The sequence below is a fragment of the Numenius arquata genome, chromosome 6, assembly GCF_964106895.1.
Source record: "Numenius arquata chromosome 6, bNumArq3.hap1.1, whole genome shotgun sequence".
NCBI lineage: Eukaryota > Metazoa > Chordata > Aves > Charadriiformes > Scolopacidae > Numenius > Numenius arquata.
In genome coordinates this window covers 3061538-3086965 of record NC_133581.1, presented here as the reverse complement: position 1 = coordinate 3086965, position 25428 = coordinate 3061538, and the positions used below count along the sequence as shown (strand labels likewise).

Below are 25428 nucleotides of genomic sequence, written 5' to 3'. Positions count from 1 at the left end.
AGAATTTCTTTCTGGTCAAGTCAACAGGGGCCAAATGAAGCTTACCTGCCCAGTCACTCCTTGGATCTCTCTTACATGGGACTGGAGACCATCACAGAGCAAGGCACATCCAACCACAGGACACCAATCATTTCATGTTGTGTCATCAACAGCTCACAGAATTCTCAAATTCATCGACAGCATCACCAGAACAGCTAAGAGTGAGTGTGTTTTTCTCTCATCTCTAATTGTTCCAGGACATCCTCACTTATTGGAGGTGTTCAAGGCCAGGCTGGATGGGGCTTTTAGCAACCTGGTCTAGTGGGAGGTGTCCTTGCCCATGGCAGGGAGTTGGAACTCGATGATCGTTAAGGTCCCTTCCAACCCAAACCACTCTATGGTTCCATGATTATTGCATTGCACAAAAGCCACAAATTATAATTTCCAAAATTATAGTTCTTCTAACTTCTCCACAAAACCAAGTTCATGTGAGATTTTCTTAAAAATATATTTCTGGAGGGCTTGGGGAAGGGGTATTTCTTTTTTTACCTGAAACGGAGACTGGCTGTTGTAATTCTTGATCTCCTTGTTGGCTCCCCGGAACAGCAGCACCCTCGCACAGCTCTCCTGAAAACAGTACGAGAGTAAACTTGTTAATAAGGGTCTTTAGTTACTAAATTGCGGCTATGAGATGTGTTGCTGCTTGGTATAACTTTCCTTAGATAAGAAGCAAACAAAGTAAATAAATAGTCTGAGAAATTAAGCTATTAAAATAGCGCTTTAACTACGGCAAAGCTTTAGGTGCTTTTGCAGTGCGTGGAAACAATATGGAAGTGTAAAAAGATGTAGGGGAATGTGAGAGATAAACACTCTATTTATTTTTTTTTTAAAAGTGGAAATTTCACACATGAAAATATGCACAGAAAATGTGTTGGTTCAAAATGAAATTTGACTTTCATACAGTTTTTGCCTGTTTTGTAGGGAAAATGGAACTGTTCACAGCACAGTAAACAGCACCTGGGATGAAGGATATCCTCCTCTACTGCTAAAAAATAAATAAAGCAGTTTTACCACTTGCATGCACTTATTTTGGCTTTTTTCAACCTATCTTCAATTTTTAACATTTAATGTATGGCGGGGTTTTTTAATATATGTGAAATTATTTAGTCTGGCTCTACACACTGCACTGACCAGTCTCACCTTATCTTTTTTCCCCTAAAAATACTGACAGTTACAGCACAAGCCCAATACAGACCTTCCAACAAGAGAAAAGCATGGCTTCAGGTCCTCTGAACTGAGGAAATCTGCAAGCGAAATCCTTTAAAAACAATTTTTTTTTGACCAATACAGTGTATTGCTGAAGTTGCCACTCTGCGCCGCTGTAAAATACGACTGATCGTAACCTGCTAGAAATCCTCTGGGGTTCTGGCACGGTTCTCAGAATACTAGACTTTTTGATGATCCATTTATAGGCTGTATTTCCTACCTGTCATCTTTAATGTTCATCTTTGGACCTTACGCAAACCAGTTCACGTTTCTAAATGGTTTTACGTTTCCTATTCATAAATATTTCTATTAATTTTGTTGTGCTTTCCGGATTTCTTGTCATGTTGCGTTACGGAGTTCTACCTAATGAGGTATTTCAATGTGCTACCTTTCACTTTTAACAGTAAATTTTCAGCCAGAGAAAACAATCATATAATTTAGCTATTTGAGTGGCAGAAATGAAGCTTATTTACTAGATTCTGAGTCATAAGTGAATGCGCAGAAATTATGACTGAAAGTAATTTTTGTCATTGTGGTTTCTAATTTCTCCCACCAGATTCTTGATCCCAATAAGCCTCCTCCATCACAAGGTTGTCCTAAATATATCTGAGTAATAATTCAACACTTCAAAAGCAAAAGAATTATACATTTTCAAACTCGACATGATTTGCAAATTTAACTAAGTCTACAGTGTAACAAAAAACATGCAGTGCTTTGTTTACGATTAAAGTGATTTATTTTTTAAATGGTTTTGATACGGAAAGTTTTGACAAAAGAGGCCAGAGTACTTCAACATGAGAATTTTCAAGGAAACTTGTTCTGGATGAAGTACTACATTTGGGTATTTTTATTCTTTTAAACCAAATAAGAAGCAGTCTTAGCTTCATCTTCTCTCCCTTTTGTCTCCTCCCCATTCTTCCAGTAATAAGGGTAATAAACTAGGGAGAATAAGCAAAAAAATTACCACCAGAAATTACTTTGATTACTTTTCCTCTCTTGATTCAATGGAAATTCCACATTTTAGTGGAAATTCCACTGTGAAGGTGCTGCTTATGAATGCGCTAACTCCTGTCTGCACGTATTTTCGCCCTGACAAGCTAGTAACTCCTGATATCGAGATCTTAGTATTGCTCATTCATTATATCATACGTAAACTGAATATGCAGCAGCTTTATAGACTTCGTAAGATTAAAAACCATTTCACAGAGAAGTGTGGGCTTGTCAGCAGATTAAATACAATTTTCTGTCTGAGAGTTAATTACTTGATTTAACACTAAACAGTTTTCATGTAGAATCCAATCCACTGACTGAAAGAAAGCAAACTTCATCCCAGCATTACTATTTGCAAAATACAGAAGGATAAGATCTGTCCAGATTTTATTAATTTACTGGAAGGCCAAAAAATATCTTTTAAAAAGAAGAATTTATTCAGATCAGCATTTAGCTGACACTCAGGAAAACAGAATTACCAACTTCAAGAAAGCATCCCAAGAAAATCCCTTAGGGAAGGCTGGAAGGGAAAAATCCAACGGGTAATGACTCCATCTACAGGAATCAAGAGGTAAAAAGGATGCTGCTGTCCTTCCCATCCTCTCCATCCACAAAAGGCCAACACCCTTTCTTCCACATTCCCTAACAACAACTTTCAATAAAAAGGACACTGTAAAAAGTCAGCATAGTGGTTTTTAACAGCAGGTTTCTCTTCACAGCACCATGAGAAAAACTTTTTATTTTCAAATATACCTGATGAAGGAAAACAGAAGCATGAGAGCGTAGTCGCAAGGTGTTAAACTTCCGTTCACAAAGCCAAGATCAATGACCATGAAAATATGTGCGAGTTTGTAGATGCAATTTCAATTAGAGTCTCTAAGTCTCTTCAGAATAATTTTTTCCACTGAGGTCAGGAGAAAAACCACATTTCGACACGAAAAATACGGTCGTTCTAGAGGATTATTCTAATTTCAGCATCATATGGCATAACCTTTGCTAAAGGTATATATTCTTGTAAACAACTATAGTCATGAAAACACTGCAATAAAATGGTTACTATAAATCAGAGATGAGTTTGCATTTTTAATGTTATATGTGTGTTACGGTCCGGGCTTCAAAATTCTCACTCGGGAAAAGTGAAGTAAATGAGGTTAAAGTGAATATTCTTAAATATTTTTTCCCACAGAAGTGCTTATTAGAAGTTACACATTAAGCCTAGATGCAAAATTTTTGTTGCGATGAAGGTGAATTTCATTTCTCTGCAAAATTTTCTAGGAATTTTAACATGTGCCAGCTTGCAAAAGCTTCGTGTGCCTATAGTCACAGAAGTGACCCGAGCTGAGCAGAGGAACTAACCCTAAACTAGTTGTTGTAGGTACTTGAGAGCCCGTTGAAGACGATCAGTAGATGGTAGGAAAGCAGCAGTCCATAGAGGTACCTCTCCCACTGAGACGCTGTGTACTTCAAATAATCAGCATTAACGGGGAAGATTTGTATGGCTAGACTCTAGATGAATTTCTATCAATTATGACACGCAAATCAAGTCCAAAGTCTTGAAAAATGTCAAATTATTCCCAAAATTGTGTTTGTTGAGAGGTTGAAGGTATTTTAGACCTAATTGAGAAATCTGTCTTGACAAGACTTTTGAAAAACGCTAAGATGGTAATTAATTAAGAAGCAGATGCTTTAACAGATGTTTCACTAGTTACAGTCACATCTCATGACTTGTGTTTTCCTAATTCAACGTAACATCACGCGTGCTGTGTTTTAACATAGTTGTAAAACTCATTTGCTCCCCATCCCATCCATGCAGAGAGAGGATAAAATGCTATCAAGCAAATGGTTCTGTTATTTGTAAATGACTACACGAGTCATAAACAGCAGAGAATCCAGTATCTTCTGTATAATCTAAAGATACATTTCCACAGTGTTTTCCAAGTATTTCTTATTTAATTCTAATTTAAATACTAGCAAAACAGCAATAAATTCTGAATAAGAAACAAATATTTAGATATGATACAAAAAAAATAAGCTGGTAGAACATGGTGTTTTATTTTCTAATTAATATGTATACTCTTGCTACCTACAATGAGCAGCCCTATTTGTAATCAGTGAATTAAATACTAACAATACAGTTTTTAATTATGTTCTTTCTAGTTTCTAAGGCCACTGTTTAAAAGCTGTAACACTTCATTGCATAAAACAAATGAAAAATAATGAGCTGTGTTCTTCTTCAGTGTAACTTGCCTGTATGGATCAATAATAATGGGAAATTTATCCCAAAATGCATTTATTAAAAGTGAGAAAACTGCATCTCAGGAAAACCTAACAGCAAACCAGTAAACTTCTTCAACAGAAAACTCAACAAACCTCTGTTTCTGTGGATGGACATGAAAAATTTAGCATTTGTACCTCAATTCTGCCTTTTTTTCCTGGTTACAAGGCATTCTCTTACAGCACTGGTTTCCAGTCCCCAGGGGACTGGACTCCCTGGACCCATCGTCCCCCAAAGCAAGACATCTCTCCCACTTCCTCACGCGGAGGGGACCCCAGGCACTCCCCAGCTCCTGCCCAGGACCTTGCTGTCACTGCAGGAGGAGGGTGTGATGCTGCCAGCAGAGGCAGAGCGTGTCACCTCACCTGGTTGTACAGGGCGCAGATGTGCAGCGCTGTGTTCCCCGAGGCGTTCTGTGCGCACATATCGGCCCCGTAGAAGAGAAGATGCTCCAGATGTTGGACGTGCCCATACCGGCAAGCCTGTAAAGAGATGAATTTGTATTTTGGTTATTATACAATCTAGGTAAGCATTCCAGGTAAAGATTTTTAGCAGAGAAGATGCTATTTTACTTAGGGCCTTATTTTTAGAGCCACCCCTGGACTGAATGGGAGGACTAACACCCAGATGTGCACCCGGCGCCAATGTGTGCGCTTCAGGTGCGGCAACTCTGTGCGTAAGTTAAGCATCTGCTTATTTGAGGAATGAAAGTTTAAGGGATCGAGAAAATACAAAGTTTGGCACATTTTATCCACCTAATATTCCTGAGTGTCAAACGTGACAAGCCGACTAAACAGAAGACAGGGGTTTTTTTGTCCTGCTAATCTTCGCGAAGTTGCCCACTAGATGGCACTGAAGATGATCAGATGTCTAAAGCTTGCTTTTAAGGGTGTGAAAACAGTCTGGGGAAATCTTACCACAATTCAAGTAATAATCTTCTGGATTCTGTGATGTCAAGTAGACGCACAGAATGCAAAGGGTACTGATCCAAAAGAGGGAAAAATCTTCAAGAGTTGTGTTATCAGTCACACAAATGTAATTTTAGACCCTGAATACTTGGAAATGAGCCTCTCCGAATGAGACTCCAGTGAAATTTGAAACTTTCCTGATTAGCAAATAAGTTTGAGATAAATCACAGTATTTCCATTCATCAGTCTCATTTACTTGACTGCTGCCTTCTCTATAGCGCACCAGTTTAGCATCTCCCAATTTGTAATGTTTTTACCTTCCTATCATCTCAGATCAGTATCATTCCTGCATAATAATATGGAATTTAAGCTGAGAGATACAGGGATACAGAGCCATTCACTCTATCTTAGGTACCTAATTACTACTGACTTCCCTGGGACTTACAAAACTACACATGTTGCAATTTGGATTAGAAAAATTAAGTGTTTTACTCAATACATAAATTATATCTGTGACACATCCCAAATTCCAGCTTAGTATCCAAACCAGTACATCTTTTCTTCCTCTGTTTTCCATCTTCAACGCACAGAAAGGGAAAAAACAGTGTTTATTAAATAGTTTATTCATTTACAAATTATTTCCCAAAATAACCGGGACAATGTTCTAGCTGTTAGTGGAACAGGAAGATTTTAACAGCAGGCAGCAGAAAGCAAGCATCCAACAACAAGCAAAGGGAAAATCAGTACCAAACTGTAACTGTGTTTCTGACTGTGGGGGAGATTAGAGCAAATACAAAATTAGCTATAAATTCCCAATTCTGTCTAGTCTCTAAAAGCCACTCAACATCTAGGTACAAATATGCAGATGTAATTATTACAGTAACTCCCAAAATACAAGAAGTAATTCCAACTTTCTGTTCTTACTACAATAAACTGGACTAAAATCAGGCCTTTTCTCCACTTCGCTTCCATTTGCTAGAGCAGGATTTGTCTCCTCTTTGCCAGTCTGACCATAACGCTTACTCAGCTTACGGGGAGACACTGGAAAACAACCGACGCAGGGGATTTCACCTCCTTAGAGGGGTGTGTGTGGTAGCTGAGCTCTCCAAAACACTCATCAAGCCTCCCCAGTACAGTCAATGGAGAAAGACATGTATCTTCAGGTGATATCCTTTTTATTAATATCTTAGCACAGCATGAACCGCCACCTTCCCTCTTCTCCTTTCTATAGGGGCAACCCAGAGCCTTAACTTCTACAGCTAAAGACTGCGTCAGTAAAGGGAAAAATACACTTGCCACCTATTATTTCCTTGCCATGCAAGTTAACTTCGCCTTCTTCACACAGATGACAGCAGATGGAATTGTATTATATCATCATCTTTCTTAATTCACTGAGGAATGCTCATATTATTGATTACTGAAAACAGACTGCCCGTAATCCAGATGTAAACATTGATTTATTTAGGATTACAAGCATTACAATGGGTTTGGGAAGCTCTGTTTCATTATGAGAAATAAGAGCCTTATGTGTATGAGGCTGGGTTTTCAAAATAGGGAATTTTTCTCTATATTTTCAGGGAGTCCAGATGGGGTAATACTTTGATCTATACAATCCATTTCCTCCACATCCTCAGAAATTATGGTAGTAAATAAATCCTTTTTTTTTTTCCCCTACTAGGGATGGATCCAAATAACCTCGATCTGAACACACTTACACAGGCAAAAAGCTCAGATCTCTGCCCAAATCTGGGTACCAAAGCAATCTCCCATCTCTTTCACAGAAAAGAAGAAAGGAAGTTGCGTACTAAAAAGATTAGTGCACAGAAAAGAAAGTGAGCCTAGATTACCTCTGCAGGCCTGTAAGGTTGATTATTCATCTGATCATACTACATCAGTTCCATTTTTTATCATTACTCAAACTCATCCATACAGAGGAAAGGCATAAAATAGCTGTAATGACATTAGGACTGCTGGAATCTTTAAACTGTAAATTACTGAGTTTATCACTACGCAAAGAGAAATGAATAAAGCATTCTTACACAACTTACACAACATTCAGATGTTTCTGGAGAAGACAAGACAAAAGAGTTCAAAGAAATGTGAGGGTTTTTTTCAGAAAATGCCTTATCAAACATCATAGGTCTTTTTAAGAGATAAGATTTAGGTCTTTGGTGAGGAAGGAGGTCTCCTTTTCCAACAGCTATGGTGAAGCTGACCAAGGTGTGCCAGCACCATGAACCTCGTAAGATTGGGTTTTAAAAATAATTTTTCTTTATAGAGAAATCTACCACCCTTTATCCACACCCTGAGTATGGAAGAGAGGAAAGGAAACCCCAGCAAAAGAAACAACAAACAGCAAAAGAAAAATCATTAGCATTCCAGTTTCCACACAGGCAGGGAATGAAAACTGACTCAAACTGTGAGTTTGTAAGAGTTTAACATCCTTTAGTGCAACATACTGAAGGATTCCAGCACCGGGATCCTGCATCCAAATCTTCCTGTAAAGTTCACCAGATAGAAAGGAGAAAGTACCTCTGACAAACACACAAGAAGCATTACCAGGGATACTAAAATTGGCATCTAACAAAAATAGAGTTACGTTTTTTTACTGAAGCACCACTAATAGGATGCTAAACTTCCAAGAGTCCATTACATAAATACGACTAGTGCGATTTCTGCAGCAAGATCCACAGCAACCACAGGATTTCAAAGTTACAGAACTCCACAGGAACGGTTTCCACTTCTAATTCACCACAGCAGGATGCAAAGCAATAAGCAAATAGAAAAAGGAAGTAATTCCATACTTGTATGCGCAGGGACCAAACGTATCCAAACGGCGTTTAACCATAGAACGCACACGGCACATTTCCTCACGCAGCTTCAACCCCACACAAAAAGCAAACTCTCCTACCTGATGAATTTCTTGCCATCCATTTTCATCCTTGCAACTGACCGTAGCGTGTTCGTGCAGCAACAGCTCACAGCAGTAAGGATCCCCTCCCACAATAGCCGTGTGGTACAGCGGTGTCAGGCCACAGCTGTCTTTGTAGTTAGGAGATGCTCCGAGCTCTAAAAGGGTCTGAAAGCAATCACAAACTGTGAAAAAATATATTTTGGAGGGAATTCAAACTATAAAGGGACTTTTCTAGCCGAAAAAGTATTCACAAGGTTGACATTTGCCATAACATATTTTTTGCTCACTAAGGGGATAGAATAGGCTGCAGCAGAGTAAGTTAAGCAAGGAATGACCTTGGAAGAATTAGGATCTGAAGGAATCTGTGGGGATGGCAAGGAAAGGATGAGTGGCAATGTCCAATTTCCATCCTCTCATTAAGTTCAGAAATCTCAGTTCTGAAAATGCCGCGTCGCCTTTGCAACACATTCACCTCTTCAGTTACACGAGGCTTTATCAAAAATGTCATGCAATTTGAATATCTGTCAAAAGGGAATAAGGAGAAGCCATAAACATGAGATTTAATCTAGGACACCGAGGTGAATTAAGAATACCTGTTAAAATACAAAAGAAAACAGAAGAGACTGTGTTAAGATACAATGCGTGATCCTTGTCACTGGCATTTGCTTTCAAAGAGATAAGCAACAATAACGCTATTCCTATTTCCTCAGACAGCTCTCTCCCAATATATCAATGAATAAGGTTACATTTCACCACTTTTTCTTCCTACCAAAAAAATCAGAAATTAAAAGGCCCTTTCTTGAAAGCAAATCCTAAGATCTGAAAGCCACAAGAAAGCACTAGAACAAGCACATACTTAGGGATCCACTGAGGACAAAACACTAATTAACTGAAAACATTCTCCTTTATACATATTTTTTTAATAAAATAATGTATAATTTGCTACTGAAAGCATTTACCTTGAGGGTTACTTGGTTCTTGGCTCTGGCTGCTTTGTGCAGAGCTGTCATCCCATCTTTGGCTCTGAAGTCTAAATGTGCTCCTCCATTTTTCAGAGCTTTTATCACTTCTACTGTATTGTCAAGCTGAACTGCCAAAGTTAGGGGTGTTTCTAAAGAAGAGAAGAGCATGAACTTGAAAAAAGACGAGCAAATTCATAAAATAAAGAACATTCGCTTTAAAAATGTTAAGTCAAAAATACTGCTCAAAGAAAATTATCAATTTTCTCATTTGGACAGCAAAGCCATACAGATTCCATTAGCCTGGAATTAGGAAGGCAACAGAATGAATGTGTGAGATTCAACCCGTTAATCAATTTATGTTGAACAAACCCAAGGTACTACTTTATGCTGCCAGTTTTATTGTTCTGACCTCCAGTTTCTAGGTCATGATAGTTTGGGTCCAGTCCTCGGTCCAACATCTTTGTGATTTTTTCCACTGAGAGATGGTGGACGTGATCCATAAATTTTCTCAAATTAGCCTGAAACAAAGAGTGACAAATGAATCATCCTCTAATTTTAAAAGGAAAATTTTGACTAAAAGTGAAATATTCTGTCAATTGATGTCAATAACCATTGACATCACTGAACAGTAGCTAATTCACATTCCTGGAGAACTTGACTTTATACTGAGAGCATAAACCCTACAGCTTATAATGTTCAAAAGTCAAACGCAGTAAGAAGATTCTGGTTTTTAAAATTTTAAGGAAAAAATGAGTGAAAGCTTCATTCAATAAGAAATTAGGATGGTGTATGGTGATTGTTGTTATTACTCTGACCGGCAAATGAGTCCAAAGACTCGCCATTTTTGCAGCACGCTGGAAGCACATCACATTTACAAAGTAAGGTTTGTTAAAAATTACTTGGATACATATGGAAGAGTCAAAAATGGGAATTTTTCTATGAGCGAAATTCCCAGCTCACAATTCCCACATCTGTGTTGGTGCTGGAAGCACACACTGTTTGTTGTTCAGCACTGGGCCCAGGTGGTGATGGATTCCTACTTATTTCCAGGTTCTCAGACACATTATTTTGCTGTGTCAGCAACTGTTGACTTGTCCAGTAAATTGGGCCTACCTTTGTGTGAAGCTTGGCCAGCTGCTTTTCATCAAGACTGAACTGTTTGTACACTCTTTTCTTGTATCGAAACTGTGGGAAGAAAGAAAGAATAAATTTTTAATGTCCTATTTTGCTTAAAAGCTTGTAATGTCATTTCCTGACCTTACCAGAAAGTATCATCGACAAAGATGTAGATTTAGGCAAAATTATATAAAAAAAAAAAAAGATTAATGTTTCATTTTGAATATTCACCAATAACCAGCACTTAGCTTAACATATTTTTACAGTTCATGTAAGCAAAAGTCATATCTCGTATAAGTATAGTGAAATCAGGAGAGGTGTATGGGAAGTGAGATCGGCCCCTGGAATCTGAAACAAGCAAGAATTACAGTGAAAAGAGCTTTTCCCTAAGGATATCTCTGCACTTTCATTTATAGTCTCAGGCAGAAAGACGACCTGGGAAGGCACATGAAATAAAAAAAATACATATTTCAAAATATCAGCTTAGCATTTCTGAATGTGGTGGGGTTTTTTTTTTTTTTCTTAAAAAAAAAAGGATTCCTGATAAATCCCTTAATCAAGATAGGCAAAACTTACACGTGGGAATAGTTCTCCTGATGTTTAGCAGGACTGGTCCTGTGAATGAGGTTCAGAGGATCGCCTCTTTTTTTGGCTGAAACTCACTCAGATTTTACCCTATGGCCAGAGTAGCAAGAACTATGGCAAAAATCACGAGGTTTACATAGTTATAACTTACTATTATCTAATTGTACTACGCAGAATTCAAAGAATGCAGCATGTCTGTTGGACAAGGAGACTGTATTGAACGAGGCTTTAATACCGGCTTTTCACAAGCTCCCTTTTAACCCCCGAATTGCAATCCTTTAGCCACAGTGAGAAGAATTTTGCAAACAGTGAAAACTCATGAAACAACATGACAGAAAAAAAAAAAATAAAGTGGTTATTTATTTCGCCTATGGCTATAATATGGAGATCAGTGATTGAATCTCTGAAATAAACTGCTAGAAAAGTTAGGACTTGAAACCTTCTCTGGACCCTGGTTCTTCTTTCTTGGCTTTGTGGTATAGAGGAGTACGTCTATTAACTGTAGATTATTAATGGCTGATTTGCCACCATAGAAGCAATATCAAAATTAATTAAAAACTAGTTTCATGCCCCAGTTTCTTGCTATACTGTGTTTCAGTGTGATCTGGCTCTGGTCCATGTTCGCCCAGTGCCATAATAGCTCTGCCCAGTTTATCAGCCTCTGCATGAGCAATGGAGAGGGGGGAAATTCCAGTCTCTACGCGTGACTGCTTCACACATACACACCCTCTCTTCCCTTACTCCTTTCCCAGGAGACAGCAGGGGAAATCTGTGTACCCTGAAGGAGGGCACAGAGAGAACTAGATGGGGCAAAATAAAAACAAATGGCTTCACTGAGAAAGACCGACCCTCTCTGGGAGGCTGGTTATTCAGCAAGTGCTACCCTACTACTGCAAAACTAATTAGAGATCCAACAGCTTAATCTAGAACCTTAGATTTCTTTAATAAATCACAGAATAAGATACATCTCCTGTGGCCTCAGCAGAGGAAAACTCCAAAATCAAATTTCCCAGAGAGAATGATTCTTTCAGGGATAACACATAGAACAGCTCCACCAAGCAAGGGAATGCCAGCTCTTCTGGGAGCAAGTGTTCAAGTTCCAACTTGCTGACGACCATTTCCCAAATGCAATTCAAGTGCACGTAGAAACCTCAAATACAGCTTTCTGTGTAAGTTCTATCAGGATACAAATATTTCAGATATTAGATCTAAAAATACCTCAAGTGAAGGAACTCCTTTATTCACTGGCTGTGGGTATTCCTTAAGAAGTCGTTCCTCGTCCAGAAACTTCCCATCTCTACCATTGCTTGCAGGCTGGAACAGTCCGTAATTCAGGACATCTTTCAAACTCTGATTCAAAGTGCACAAAATCCGTTGCTTTGCAACCCACACTGAAGCTTCTGGGTTAAATCTAATGCATTTCTGCAGAGAGAAATTGTTTAAAAATATAATTAATGAAAAGAAACATTTAAATAGTATCTTGCACTCTAAAATTTACAAATGTTCTAAACATATACACGCATACACAATAAACCAACAAATTCCATGACAAAACATACATCAGCAGAATTACATTTCAGACAACGTGTTCCTTTGTAATAACTAATGCACAAGTGCTGCGAAAAACCAGGACATCTCAAGTCCTTCCACAAACATGAGAGATGATATACTTCTTCAGAGAGAGGACACCTTCATGGCAAACCTGTTTGAAAAGCCAAGTGAAAGGGATGTTACAAGATGTTCGACCATCCCCTTGACTCTCGGCTGTTCTGACAATCAGCCTGAACCGCAAAAATTTCACAAAAAAAAAAAACAGTATTCAGGCAAGAATTCTACTACATTTTAAGCTACATTTATCTTAGGATAAGTTTATGGGAGGAACTAGACGACGTGAAACAGGAGAAGACTTGAAAACTTCGAAAATCCTTTCCAGTTTTCTGCTTCCTACCATGCTGGAATTTAGAAATTTAAGAAATTTAGGAATTTAGAAATTTAGGAATTTTGCAACTGCAGCTTACATTGCAGTCATTGGTTACAAACTACCAGCAGAATGGCAATACCCAGAAACCAATTTGTTGCCTCCGATGCTCATTATGAATTTTCGGTGCTGCTGATTCACCCCACACTGGGCCATCTGAAGGGCTCGTACCAAGGTGCCACGGCAGAGCTACAGCACAGAGGTCCCTCCGTTGCCCACTCAGAAGATGTCCCCATCCCCTCATGATTCGAAACAGGATGCAGGGATTGCACACAGGCCAAAACAATTGTTAATGGATATGGTTTTTATCAGTGCGTTTCCATGAATGTAGCTGTAATTCTAGCTACAGTAATAATGTCAGTAATAATGTTCAGGCCTTTTCTGCAGACCTCTGTTAGCCTTCATATTCTAATTGTACAAAGAGATAAGAGAACAGAAGAGCAAATAAAAATAAGACTGATGTCTTATATATATATATATCTTATAAGAGTGAAGTGTTTCCTTTAACTTTACCCACAGCTGCTTTTGCAGCGCTCACCTCTGCAGTACCTGTTGGCATCTTTTTAAAGTCCTGAGGCCATCCATAAGAAAATGGCTGGAGTTTGTCTTTTAGAACTAAACATATTTATCCAGGGAAGCTCTGCGTACATCTGAAAGTAATCTCTGATCCCATATACACAAATCAAATAACAAATTCATATGAATATTTTAATTCTGAATTTTGAAGAGCAAATTCAAAGGCAGAATCATAGAATGGTTTGGGTTGGAAGGGACCTTACAGATCACCCAGTCCCAACCCCCGGCCCTGGGCAGGGACACCTCCTGCTAGACCAGGTTCCTCCAAGCCCCATCCAGCCTGGCCTTGAACACCTCCAGGGATGTGGCATCCACAGCTTCTCTGGGCAACCTGTTCCAGTGCCTCTCCACCCTCACAGGAAAGAATTTCTTCTTAATATCTAATCTTAATTTCCCCTCTTCCAGTTTAAAACCATTACCTCTTATCCTATTGAAAGTCACAATATTTTCTATGTTCAAAGTGTCTTCTTGACTATTCCAATATTACGTGGTAAATATTTTCAACAATAAAAAGTACAACCAGGACATGAAGGACTTTCAATTTCCAACTGTTTTCAACTGAGCACATGCTACAGTCAACCAGTCCTCTGTATATATTCACTTTATCAGAGCAGAGATGAGAAGTTGGTTTTGACTATCACAACACACTGAAGTTGAGGATTTTGTCTCTGTTTCTGTGAATTAATCCCCAGATATGAGGACTATCAATAGACACTGATACTAAGACGTTCTCTAGTCATCGTTGCTGACTAGCAGTGCCACTGAAGTTGTCGTGATAGCATCTCACGGGGGTTTGCCCAAGGAAGCAAGGCAGGCTCGTGAACATTGGGCTTTGTCCAGCTCCACCGTGCCTGGGCATGAATTATTAAAAAATTACCACTTGATTTGTCTTTCATCGGTTCCTGCTTAATCTCCACTTTTTCAGCTATGGCTCAAGTCCTGATGTTAAGACATTTCAGGGTATGTAAGGGAAGAGGGATAAAATTTTCATTGCAACATGCTCAGGTGATGCTTTGGCCTCGGAAATAAAAGATAGCTTCAATCCTTTGCAGCCTTAAATATAAAAATGTAATCAAACGAGATATTAGATTTTCTCAGAAGGAGTTGGCTAGGAAGTGGGTTTTGTTCCCCTTACATATTTTATATTTCAAGGTGCTTTGTGAAAAGTTGGGGGTTTTTAAATGGTGAAGGGAAGGAGAAGAGGAGACAGAAAGAATATTATAAACAGTATTTTCATTCCCGGTAGTTAAGGTACTGACTTAGCAGCAAGGGCAACCTGTTTTAAATCCCTGTGTTCCTTCAGCTCTGAACCTCACTTGCCCCGTGACTCCTACACGGATTCAAACTTCAGTACAAAGTTCAGATTCAAACATCAGCTGTTTTCAGCAACTCTAAAAATTGTCAGCTACAATGTATGTTATGAGCTGAACTTCATGCTGTATCGCTCTGCTGTGACTTGTCATTATCCACACACCCTGAAAGCTTATAAGAAATGCTACTAAAATGCGAAGAAGCAATGATAATTTTGAAATTACATGTATTTTTTTCCAGCAAAGTCTTTCTTACGTGAAAATGTTAGGATAAATAAATTATTTTTGGACTTATATGACACTGCTTTGATTTTTACAATACAAAGCACTAATTTCTGATCACAGTTTAACTAAATCTGTTTTTTTTTAATGCACCTCGAGAATTCAAAATGTTCAGTTTTGTTCAATCTATTCTTCTGTTCTGTCTGTTCTTGATTGCATGCAAATATTACAGATAACACTGTGTACTTTAATTCTCAAAGGTTTGCTAAATTGGCAAAATTATAAATAATTTCAAATTTCTTCAGAATGTATTTCAATGGAAAATAAATCTTTCTACCATGTTTATACACATTGCATCAGTAACGCACACTATTTATCTTCTGAAATAGTTTGCTTTCCACAGGTCTGCCATTGGTACATTCATATAATGCATGAGGACAGGACGTAACGGTTGAATCACCTTCACTGGGCTGAAATGGCAGTGAGGAATTCCTTTTGTGCAGTAGCTCAAAGGCTTGTTTTCAAATGAGTTATCCAATAACTGTACCCTTATATTTCTACCACATCAGCTACAACATTTTACAGAGTCCTCAATGGCAGAATAAATAGAGAAACACTTTGCAACTAGTAATTTCAAAACCTAATTTATTCACAGCCCTAGCTTTTCTAGTGATTCACAAGAGACAAAAATGCACTTATTTTAATAAATGTTGATCCCATTAGTAATTTATAATGAATTAAGATCAATGATGTAAAAAGCAAGCCAATAATCGAACAACTGTTTCCTACCAAAATTTCTTAGACTCAGATAAGTGAAAGTAGTGAGAAAAGTGATTATTTATGCTTCCCATGGAGCCAGGCAGGATAGAGATGGGGGCTGTTACCGCGCTCTCAGAGGCGGCTGCTGAACAAGAGGATAAGAAGGACCACTCAAATGCTGCACAGGGTGTATTTGAGATCAGCTGGCCCCTGGGCCACTTCTCTGTCCCTCTGACAGCCCTCCCAGGACAGAGACCACCACAGTCATCATCTCTGTCGTGTAGATGTGTTGTCACCTATGCTTTCTACCCTGAGAAAATGTCAGATGAATCACAGGAGAATCTACACACAGATTGCTTTAGTTAGCAAAGAAGTAAGAATTCATTAGACATACACAGTGTGGTGACCACGAGGAAATGAGACAGTAGTTGAGTTAAAAAAGCTGGACAACTTTTTCTAATCTTCAATGACTTATTAAAAAAAAAAAAAAACAAAAAAACCCCACACCACCAAAAAACCCCCGTGGATAGTTTAGTAGCAAGAAATACAGAAACATAAAGATATTTTGCATTGACCAATGTGGGATCTATTCTTTCCACCCTTTTTGTTGCATCCCAAGACCAGATAAAATGTCATAGTTTGTCTTGAAGGCCAGCTATAAAAATTGCACCAGAACCAAAATAGAAAGCCCGAGTGGCTCAAAAACACTGTCAAAACCACACTAGGCCACTCAAAATCCACGTTTAGCAGCAAGATAGCACGTCAACATTGGTTGCTGAAATGTGAGACCCGTGATTTTGATATTAAAGCTATTTGGATCATGAGAGATATGGTCAATTGTAATCTTGTGTGCTCCTGCACACTGGTGAGAGCAAATCACTAACTGGAAGCAAGGGGAAAATATAGCTCACCCGTTCCAGCTAAAGGGGAGATTAATTCAATGGGATAATGTTCATGATACAGAACCTCTGAGGAATAACATTTATCTGCTCAAAGTCTATCAACCAACACCTCTTTTTCATCAGACTCACAAAGTTGTCAATCACACAGAACTGTGCTGCGACAGAGGAACCATGACAAACGGTTTGTACGGCTGCCTCCAAAATGTGACTGTCAGAATATCAAAATACAAGTTATTCCTTTCAATTGGAGACGTCGATATTAAAGACGTGACAACCATAAAGCAGAAAATGCAAATGAGAGTCGGGTACCATGAAAAAAATGGAGCAAGTTGCAAGCTCATTCCGATTTGTGCTCGGTGTTCACCTTAATTCTTGGGAGGCACCACTTTCTTTCATCAAAGTGCATTCACAAAACACAGAATTCATGAGATGAAAGGTCAAAAAAAACCAGTCTGGCCACACCGTCATCAGTTGGCAAGTGAGATCCCCTGCCCAGATCAAGGGCATAAGAACAGCAGTACCCACAATGTTTCCATTGTCAAACCGAAGACAGAAAGAAGGAAGACCAACTATAAACAGAAAGCAGCAACGAACAATCAGTCACAAAATGGGATACAGAAGAATATTTGTGAGAAGTTGCAAAGGAAAACCTGGAATAAATCTGAGGCAGCGGATGGTGGTATAGACTGAAAAGAAGTAAAAATGGAGGCAACTTAAGCAAAAAATGTGACTCGAGCTGCAGTTGTGACAACTGGGTTCCTGCCTTTGTAAGATAAAATTTGCACAAACAAGTGTTTTATCTAAGAAAGAAAAGCACTAAAAGAAAAGATTCTGAACCCTAAAGGCCCATGAATACTAGAAAAAGTAAAAAAAAAAGGATAGAAAAGTATAAAAAGCAATACAAAAGCGGAAAACAGAAAGTAGAATCATAGAATGGTTTGGGTTGGAAGCGAGCTGAAAGATCGTCTTGTTCCAACCCCCCTGCCACGGGCTGGGACAGTAGCTACAACTTCAGCTGTTGTTTTACCAAACTGCCACTTACTAAACAACATTTTGCATGCAAAGTCCAATACATTGAAAAAACCAGCGGAGCAGGGAGTCAGCAAATGCTCATTACTGAAGCAGAGCAGCAAAACAGATGGGCAGAAAGCAATTCAAAGAAGTTTTCAGCAGACCCAACCCCATCCCAGCATCAGAATTTAGTAAAATCATATGAATCTGAGCATTTTGATTTTAAACATAACCCAGAAGGAGTGCATAAGTATACAATAAAATAAAAGAACGGAACAACCACCATGCGTTGATAATAAAATAATGAAAACATTCCTTAAAACAAGGAATTCCTTAAACACTCCTTAAATCTGGCTGACAGATCTGTTCTTGAAGTCTGGGAAAAAGAGCAATTCTAAGCACAAAACATTGGACATCACTGTCAAAATATCACATAAAGGAGATTTTCTTGACAACAGCTACTGGAGAAGAACCAGACTCCTTCCAGTCATCGGCAGAATCGCTTGTGACATGTTCCTCCATGGGCTGATAAAGGAAACGGATACAAGAAGACTTTCAAATCAAAAAGGTCCAGGGAGAGGTCAGATATGCCAGGCATCACCCAGTCTTCCATGTCCAAAAGACACTCAACACCATGTACAGACACGGGTGCCTTTAGGCGCAAGGTAGGGAGTCACCTTGGGCATCAAACTGCTGGGGGCTGTTGGCTGCCAACTTCACTTACCAAGGAGGAAAGCTGCAGATCTGTCACCAACCAGTGCCACTGACAACGTGACACTGACCTTTGCTGCCCTGGGGATGAAGCACCCTCACGTTCAGGGCAAACACGATTGAATATTGCCTAAACTACCAAGAAACCCCACACCACCATTGCAAAGAGAGGAGGCACCAGTCAGTTACTGCCACTTCCATCTCAACAGCAAGTAATAGAGGTCGTCGTGGAGCCAGAGCCCTCTGGGCTGGATGCACTGCAAATAAGCATCTGGTCAAAAGAGATCCCACCTGTGTCCTGCCTCCATAAAGGATCTATTAAAGCTGAGCATCCTGGCTCATTAAATCAGGAAATTAAATGCCGGATAATACAGCTTTTCTACCCACTCTCCTATGCAGACATGTTTGTGAATACAGAGGGTTTTCTCTGCTCTCCATTCCTTCAGTAATTTTACTGAGCTTATTTAAATCTTTCAGTCACTCATTTAAATATTGTCCACCCTCCTGTGCTAAGGATGACACTTGCTTGAATACAGATGATGCACAAAAGCAATAAGAAATTACTATTTCTACAAAGTATTGTTTAAATACATTGGGGCCAGAGGAGGCCACGGAGATGCTGGGAGGGCTGGAGCCCCTCTGCTGTGAGGACAGGCTGAGAGAGTTGGGGGTGTTCAGCCTGGAGAAGAGAAGGCTCCAGGGAGACCTTAGAGCCCCTTTCAGTCCCTAAAGGGGTTACAGGAGAGATGGGGATGGACCCTTGATCACAGAGGGGAGCCATAGGATGAGAGGAACGGTTTTAAACTGGAAGAGGCGAGATTGAGATGAGATCTCAGAAAGAACTTCTTTGCTGTGAGGGTGGTGAGAGCCTGGCCCAGGTTGCCCAGAGAAGCTGTGGATGCCCCATCCCTGGAGGGGTTCAAGGCCAGGCTGGACGAGGCTTTGAGCAACCTGGTCTGGTGGGAGGTGTCCCTTCGCATGGTAGGGGGTGGGACTGGATGAGCTTTCAGGTCCCTTCCAACTCAAACCATTCTATGATTATCATCTGAACTGAAAAGGAGAGAAAAAAAGAATTTCTGTAAGAACTGAAAAGTAAGTCTTCATAAGAGCTTCTATGAACTCGTTAAGGTTTACATTATCTTTACATCCTCAAATGAGAATAAAAGGGCAACAAGACAGATTTCCTGCAACAGGTAATAAAGTTTTCTACAGCAGTACATCCTACTTAAGATGACTGATGCTTATGTCATACGTGCAATGAAATAAAGGCCATTTACACCACAGTCACTGCAGGTGAGCAAAGTTTTATTCCTAGTGAGTTTTAGCAAGGAGTTTAAAGCTTCCTGGTGGGCTGAGTTTTATCTAAAACCCTAAACTTGCCTTCTTTTAAACAAATATATGCTTGATCAGACTTTCTAAAAAGCAATAAAGATTAAAAACATATAACTAAATGATGTCATTTCATGCTCCTTTGATTAAACAGACTAATTTTAAACACCTCTTATGTTTAATTAATTCTAATTATAGAGCAAATGGGGCGTATGTTGGATTTGGCTTGTAGCTGTAACACAGCTCATGAAATGTGATCTTCTCCAACCTTTGCTACACTACATTTAAGCTACCAGTCCTCCTGTTTGCAAACCTGCATCCAGATTTCACTTTCCTGTACTAGAGCTTGTGGGCTGATAAATTAAATCAGAAATAGATCATCTGCTATAGAACTGGTTAAAACAATTGAGCTACTTTTCATTACGAGTTTATTGGAAAGGGAAAAAAAATGCAAAAGGCAAAGCAATAAAAATGAACAAATGAAACACAAAACCAAAAATACTTTTTGGTTTATTTCATTTCCTGCACAAAATGAATATAAAAAACCCACAATTGTTTCAATAGTGTCAATAAATATCTTATTATTGGTCTAAAATATAGAGTAATGAAATAAAAGGGCTTCAGGAGGCTAATATCTCTCCGTTTTTAACAGCAGAGTAAACCTAGCAAGCAAAGGTAGTCTTTCCACTTTACTGGATCTATTCATTGAGCACTGAACACAGTCAAGGATATAGCAAACTGGTAGGATCATCAATAAAATCCTAACTGTGGCCAGTCAGAGCTTGTCTTGACAGGGGACTTCGCTACAGGCAAAATCCTTTAAAATTTTAGACGTACAACAGCTCATTTCAGTATTTCAATCAATACTGAAATTAAAGACCCAAGGTGATGACTGCTTCAGCCAGGATTTAATAAAAATCCCACGTGTGGCTCACAGCATCCTCAGTCCTGCTCTGCCCCTTCCTCTCCAGTTCGGGTCCCACACCACTTCCTCTTCACACAGGTATATCTCACACCCTATAAACTAACGGTACTGTCATTTCTGCAGAAATCCTCGTCTAAAAGATTTTTTTAAGTGCAAGAATTTAAGAGATAATGCTCCCAACTCCAACACAGACTTCTCTGAGCACTGTGTAGATTGGACTTTAAAAAAAGAGCTCTCCAACCACACCTGAGGCCACACTGTCAAAACAGCTCTTCCCTGTCAGCCTGTGGACAGGCCATCTCTATCATTCTAAAAATGAACTTAATTAAAAAGAAAGGAATAATTTCATCTGAGATAGATCTTCAATGGCAGCACACTATGATGTAGATCTTAAATGTCAGCACAGAGTGATGTATGTAGCACACATCCATAAAAAGAATGTGTTTTTATAACCATCTTTGAAATGAAAAAAGTCTGATGTCTACCATCAATTGAAAAACCCGACCACAGCATTCAAGGAGGCCCAGGGTAATTTAGATAACTAATCACAAACTTGGACAGGTTATGGTTCTAGAGAGAATCAGTAAGTAACTCCCAAGACCTTCTTGGGGATGAGATTGTTATTCCTATCGCAGCACTTGTGGAGGAAAATGATTCTTTTACTTACGAAGTTACAACAACAAACTTTTCCAACTTTATGCTCGAAACGTTCCAGATACTTAATGTTACACATTCAACCATAAAAGAAACACAACTTAGTAGTTCCTTGTGAGAAAGAGTGAGGAATTTGGACTGTAGATTTCAAATACTTTAAAGAATAGCCAAGATAGGGTTTTTTTTTTATTAAAAAACATTTTTTCCACATTTACTCAATTAATCAGATATTTTTTAACAAATGAACTCTGTTCAATTCTTTCTGTAAGATGTGAGAGATTAAACCTTTTGTTGAAAAGTCTCTAATTTCATCCTATAGACTTTTGATGTGAGATATAGCCATAGGGCCACAAGTCAGTCTGCAAATGACTCCTCCAGGAAACTCAGGAAGGGTTTGTTTTATTCTCTGTGAGATGTTTCCAGTACAAGCGGTGAGGAGGTGGGAAAGAATAAAATAGGAATTTCATGTTACTGTAAAAACTGTGGATGCCATGCTTTATTCTTCCTCCAAACCAAGAGTGTTGATTTCTCTGGGTGGAAGTCAGAGAAACACCACGTGTAGAGTAAAGGCATAGCAGCAACGGAGGAAAGAAAGATTTATTTGTGCTTCTCTTTCCTCATCTTTATGCTCTAAAAGCCACCAGTTATCTAACAAGGGTATCTCTTTGTGGGAGGATGACAGAGAAAGGCAACTAAGATGGTAAAGAGAGAGAGAATTTTATGACCTCCTGCTAGACTCCAGTCTAGCATCAATCACGAACTATCTCATGAAGAGAGAAACTAAAAAAAGAGGACAATGACGTTATATATCTATGTGTCTTTCATAAAGATAACATGATTTTGGGGCTCAACCCTCATCTTCTGATGAAATTTTAGATGCCCAATTCTCTTTTTTCTGCTGAAACACCTCTGAATGCAAATCAGACAAGTATTTTGCTTTATGATCACAGCTTTCCTCAATATTCCTCAAATCCGCTCTCTCAGATAGGACAGTGCCTTTAGTTAAGGCAATCAGTCAGACATACCACTGGGGAAAAAATTTAGACATTGAAAGAAAACAGGACATAAATTTTGCCTGTAATTTGTTTAAAAATTGTAATAAAATAGATGTGCTGCAGATTGAAGCCAGCAAAGCTAATAATTTAATTTTGTGGGTTTTAATTGTAATGCAATATCCCTTACCGTTTGCTGCAAATCAGGTATTATAATTCGAATCACTAATGTGTTGCTCTGACTGTCTTCCATTCTGCTGCTTGGCTTTTCGGCAGTTGCTCTAATTGTGTCATAAATAGTTTCTTCTTTGGAGCTGTCTGATTCAGATTCAACCGAATAGTCGGAGAAGCTTTGTGCCATTTCATCTTCGCTTGATGTTGGGCTACGAGGCATGTTCAAGATTTTTATCCTGCCAAAATAAAGCAGAAAGAGAAAAATGTAAGTTATAGTTAAAGTCTTAAAAATGAATCAGCTACAAGTTTTGTTGTCTTGGAAGTAACATGCACTTAACAACGAAGTTATATGTTTTATCCTGCTTTTATTTCCTCCTGTAATTTATGTGGGTAGGCAGAGCGTAATGGAAATAAATCTGGCTACCAATTTACTACAGGAGAAGAAGAAGGACAGGAGAAGGAAGAGTAATAAAAGGGAAGATGACCTTTCTCTCCCGGCACACCCAGCCTCCCAAAGGATCCGGAAAAACCCAGCATAATTACCAGGTTCACTGCTAAATTGCCCTCCTGTAAACTTTACTTGGAACTAGATCTAGCTTTGAAGGCTACTTCCCCCAGCACAAAAAGATATTTCAGGAAAAATGAATGCTGAAGTAATATCATCCTGCACATCGAGAAACTGTACACGTAACGCTTAAATAAAAAACAGTGTTTTCAAAGAGTGGAATCAACAAAAAAAACGAAATACTTCAGGGAGCCAGACAGATGCAGATGCTGCTTTGTGGTTTGTGGCTCACACAGCATCCTTTAATATCAACACTATCAAAATCTGTCTGTTATACATACTCAAATACAGATTTTAGAAACATTTTTCGTCTGTGGTATAGATTTGGCTAAAACAAGAGTAATGCTTATTCCAAATTAAGGATATTTGCATTCAGAGGTTTCACAGTAAGAACAGCAGAACATTTTCCTTCTGGGGTTTTCCAACTACAGCAGCAAAAGGCTTTTTTTTGTCCCATAAACTAAAAGTTTCTCCAGGAAATGATAATTATTATTCTATTGAAAAATGAGGAAATACATGTACATGAAAAAATTGAAAATACCACCATAAACTTTGCAGTGCTTGGTAACCATATACTTCTTCAGTATTCAGAGGCCAGAAAAACTTAAATGTTATTTTTCTTATTTTCCATAAGAAACCTCCCAAGACAACATCTCTGCTTTTTGATTAAAAAAAAAAAATCTCGGTTAAAAGGAAAAAAAACAAAACAAAACAACCAAATCCACCATCAGCCAATATTAAAAAAAGACAATAAAGTAAAAGTAAAACACAGAAGGATGAACTCACTTTTCCAAGGCCACTCATATACCAGGTGACTGTACGGATATATCCAAACATATGGGTTTTATAATGGTCTCACAGTCAGATCCCCCAAAGTAAATACAGTCAATCAACAGCAGGGACTAAGAGAACATTTTTTACCACTGTGTTTCATGATTTTGTTTGAGCCAACTAAATATCACAGCCAGATTAGTCATTCCTCTTCGGCGTCCAGTCATTTATACCGCAATGATTACAAAGGAGCCATACAAGGCTACCGCTCTAATTTAGCATTTTAAGGTGACCATATGTCGGAGGCAGCACTTGCACCAGAGGACGGGCAGTGGTGGGACAGGCCTAAAGCTTGAGGTCAAGGGCGAGCGTTTCCAAAGCACTTCACACACCCAACATCATCAAGTCTTATTGTTATTTCTGATGAAGGACAATTCCAGTGCTATTACCCTCAGCTATAATTACTAATGAAGACAAAAACAGTGCATTCAAAACCCTGAAAGCATGCCAGTTCACAGCAGCTTAATGCACGGCTCTATTTACAAAAGGAAACTCTTGAGGGAGTATTTCATTTTCTTACTGCTTCACTGAACTGTAGATTAATGCTGCTCTCCAAAGCACCTTAAAGTCAATAAAAAGCATAAACATTTCAATGGCTTCCTTATTTATCTACCAATGCTAAATCACACCAAGCCAAAATACAGTAGGTCGATACACAGTATTTAAAAGCGTTAAGAGTTGTAGGCCAGTAAGGGCTAGGAAAAGGACATTAAGCTCATCACATGGTTTGTGTCTCCCTAAAGCCATTTGAGAGCGCAATATATTCCAGGGGGATGGATTCAACTCCTCTGTCAGAGAGCAGTAAACTGCAATTATACAACATACAAATAAAGAGTTGAATTACGAAAAAAAAACCACTTCCCGCAGTTTTGGCAAGTGGATTTTCATGCAAAAATTACCCAGAAATATCTCATTACGGAATAGCAAAGGGAAATTACTAGCTGAAGAACCAACTCCCATGTATCAAGCACTTAAATTTAATAAATAGTGGGACATAGAACCCCTTGGAGACGCATCAACAAGGCACAAGTCACCTAATTTTGTGGAATACAGAATTAAAATAAAGATGCACAAGTAACCATGGAAAGGATAATGAAAGACTATCTACACTGGCACAAAGAAAGGAACCGATGCCCCACCAGCGCTACAGAGAAGCAGAACATTTAAATGCCTTTTTTAAACATTACATTCCAACCATTGGGAAACTAGATCAGTAGAGGTCCCAGTGTAGGGCAGATCCTGCCAGGGAGCAGAGGTCACACGTGTCTCCCTAAAGCTACAGACACCATTGAGCCATTTCGTTGTTTGGCGCTCAAGTTGTGTGGAAATGGAAGATACCACCATTTGTTAACCATAGAATCACAGAATGGTTTGGGTTGGAAGGGACCTTAAAGATCATCGAGTTCCAACCCCCCTGCCGTGGGCAGGGACACCTCCCACCAGACCATGTTGCTCAAAAGCCCCATCCAGCCTGACCTTGAACATCTCCAGGGA

General features: G+C 38.9%; 1 protein-coding gene across 1 annotated transcript in view; it reads right to left on the bottom strand.

The window, feature by feature from the left end:
- SHANK2 (SH3 and multiple ankyrin repeat domains 2) overlaps positions 1-22758 on the bottom strand; it is a 315160-nt gene extending 292402 nt beyond the window's left edge. Inside the window, exons 1-8 of the mRNA XM_074148901.1 lie at positions 22555-22758; positions 12214-12417; positions 10408-10479; positions 9704-9812; positions 9292-9443; positions 8330-8497; positions 4876-4992; positions 529-606 (exon numbers count right to left, since the gene is read on the bottom strand). Of these exons, the coding sequence (XP_074005002.1) occupies positions 529-606; positions 4876-4992; positions 8330-8497; positions 9292-9443; positions 9704-9812; positions 10408-10479; positions 12214-12417; positions 22555-22758 (1104 nt within the window). The remainder of the gene's footprint in view (positions 1-528; positions 607-4875; positions 4993-8329; positions 8498-9291; positions 9444-9703; positions 9813-10407; positions 10480-12213; positions 12418-22554) is intronic.
- Between the last annotated feature and the right edge of the window lie 2670 nt (positions 22759-25428).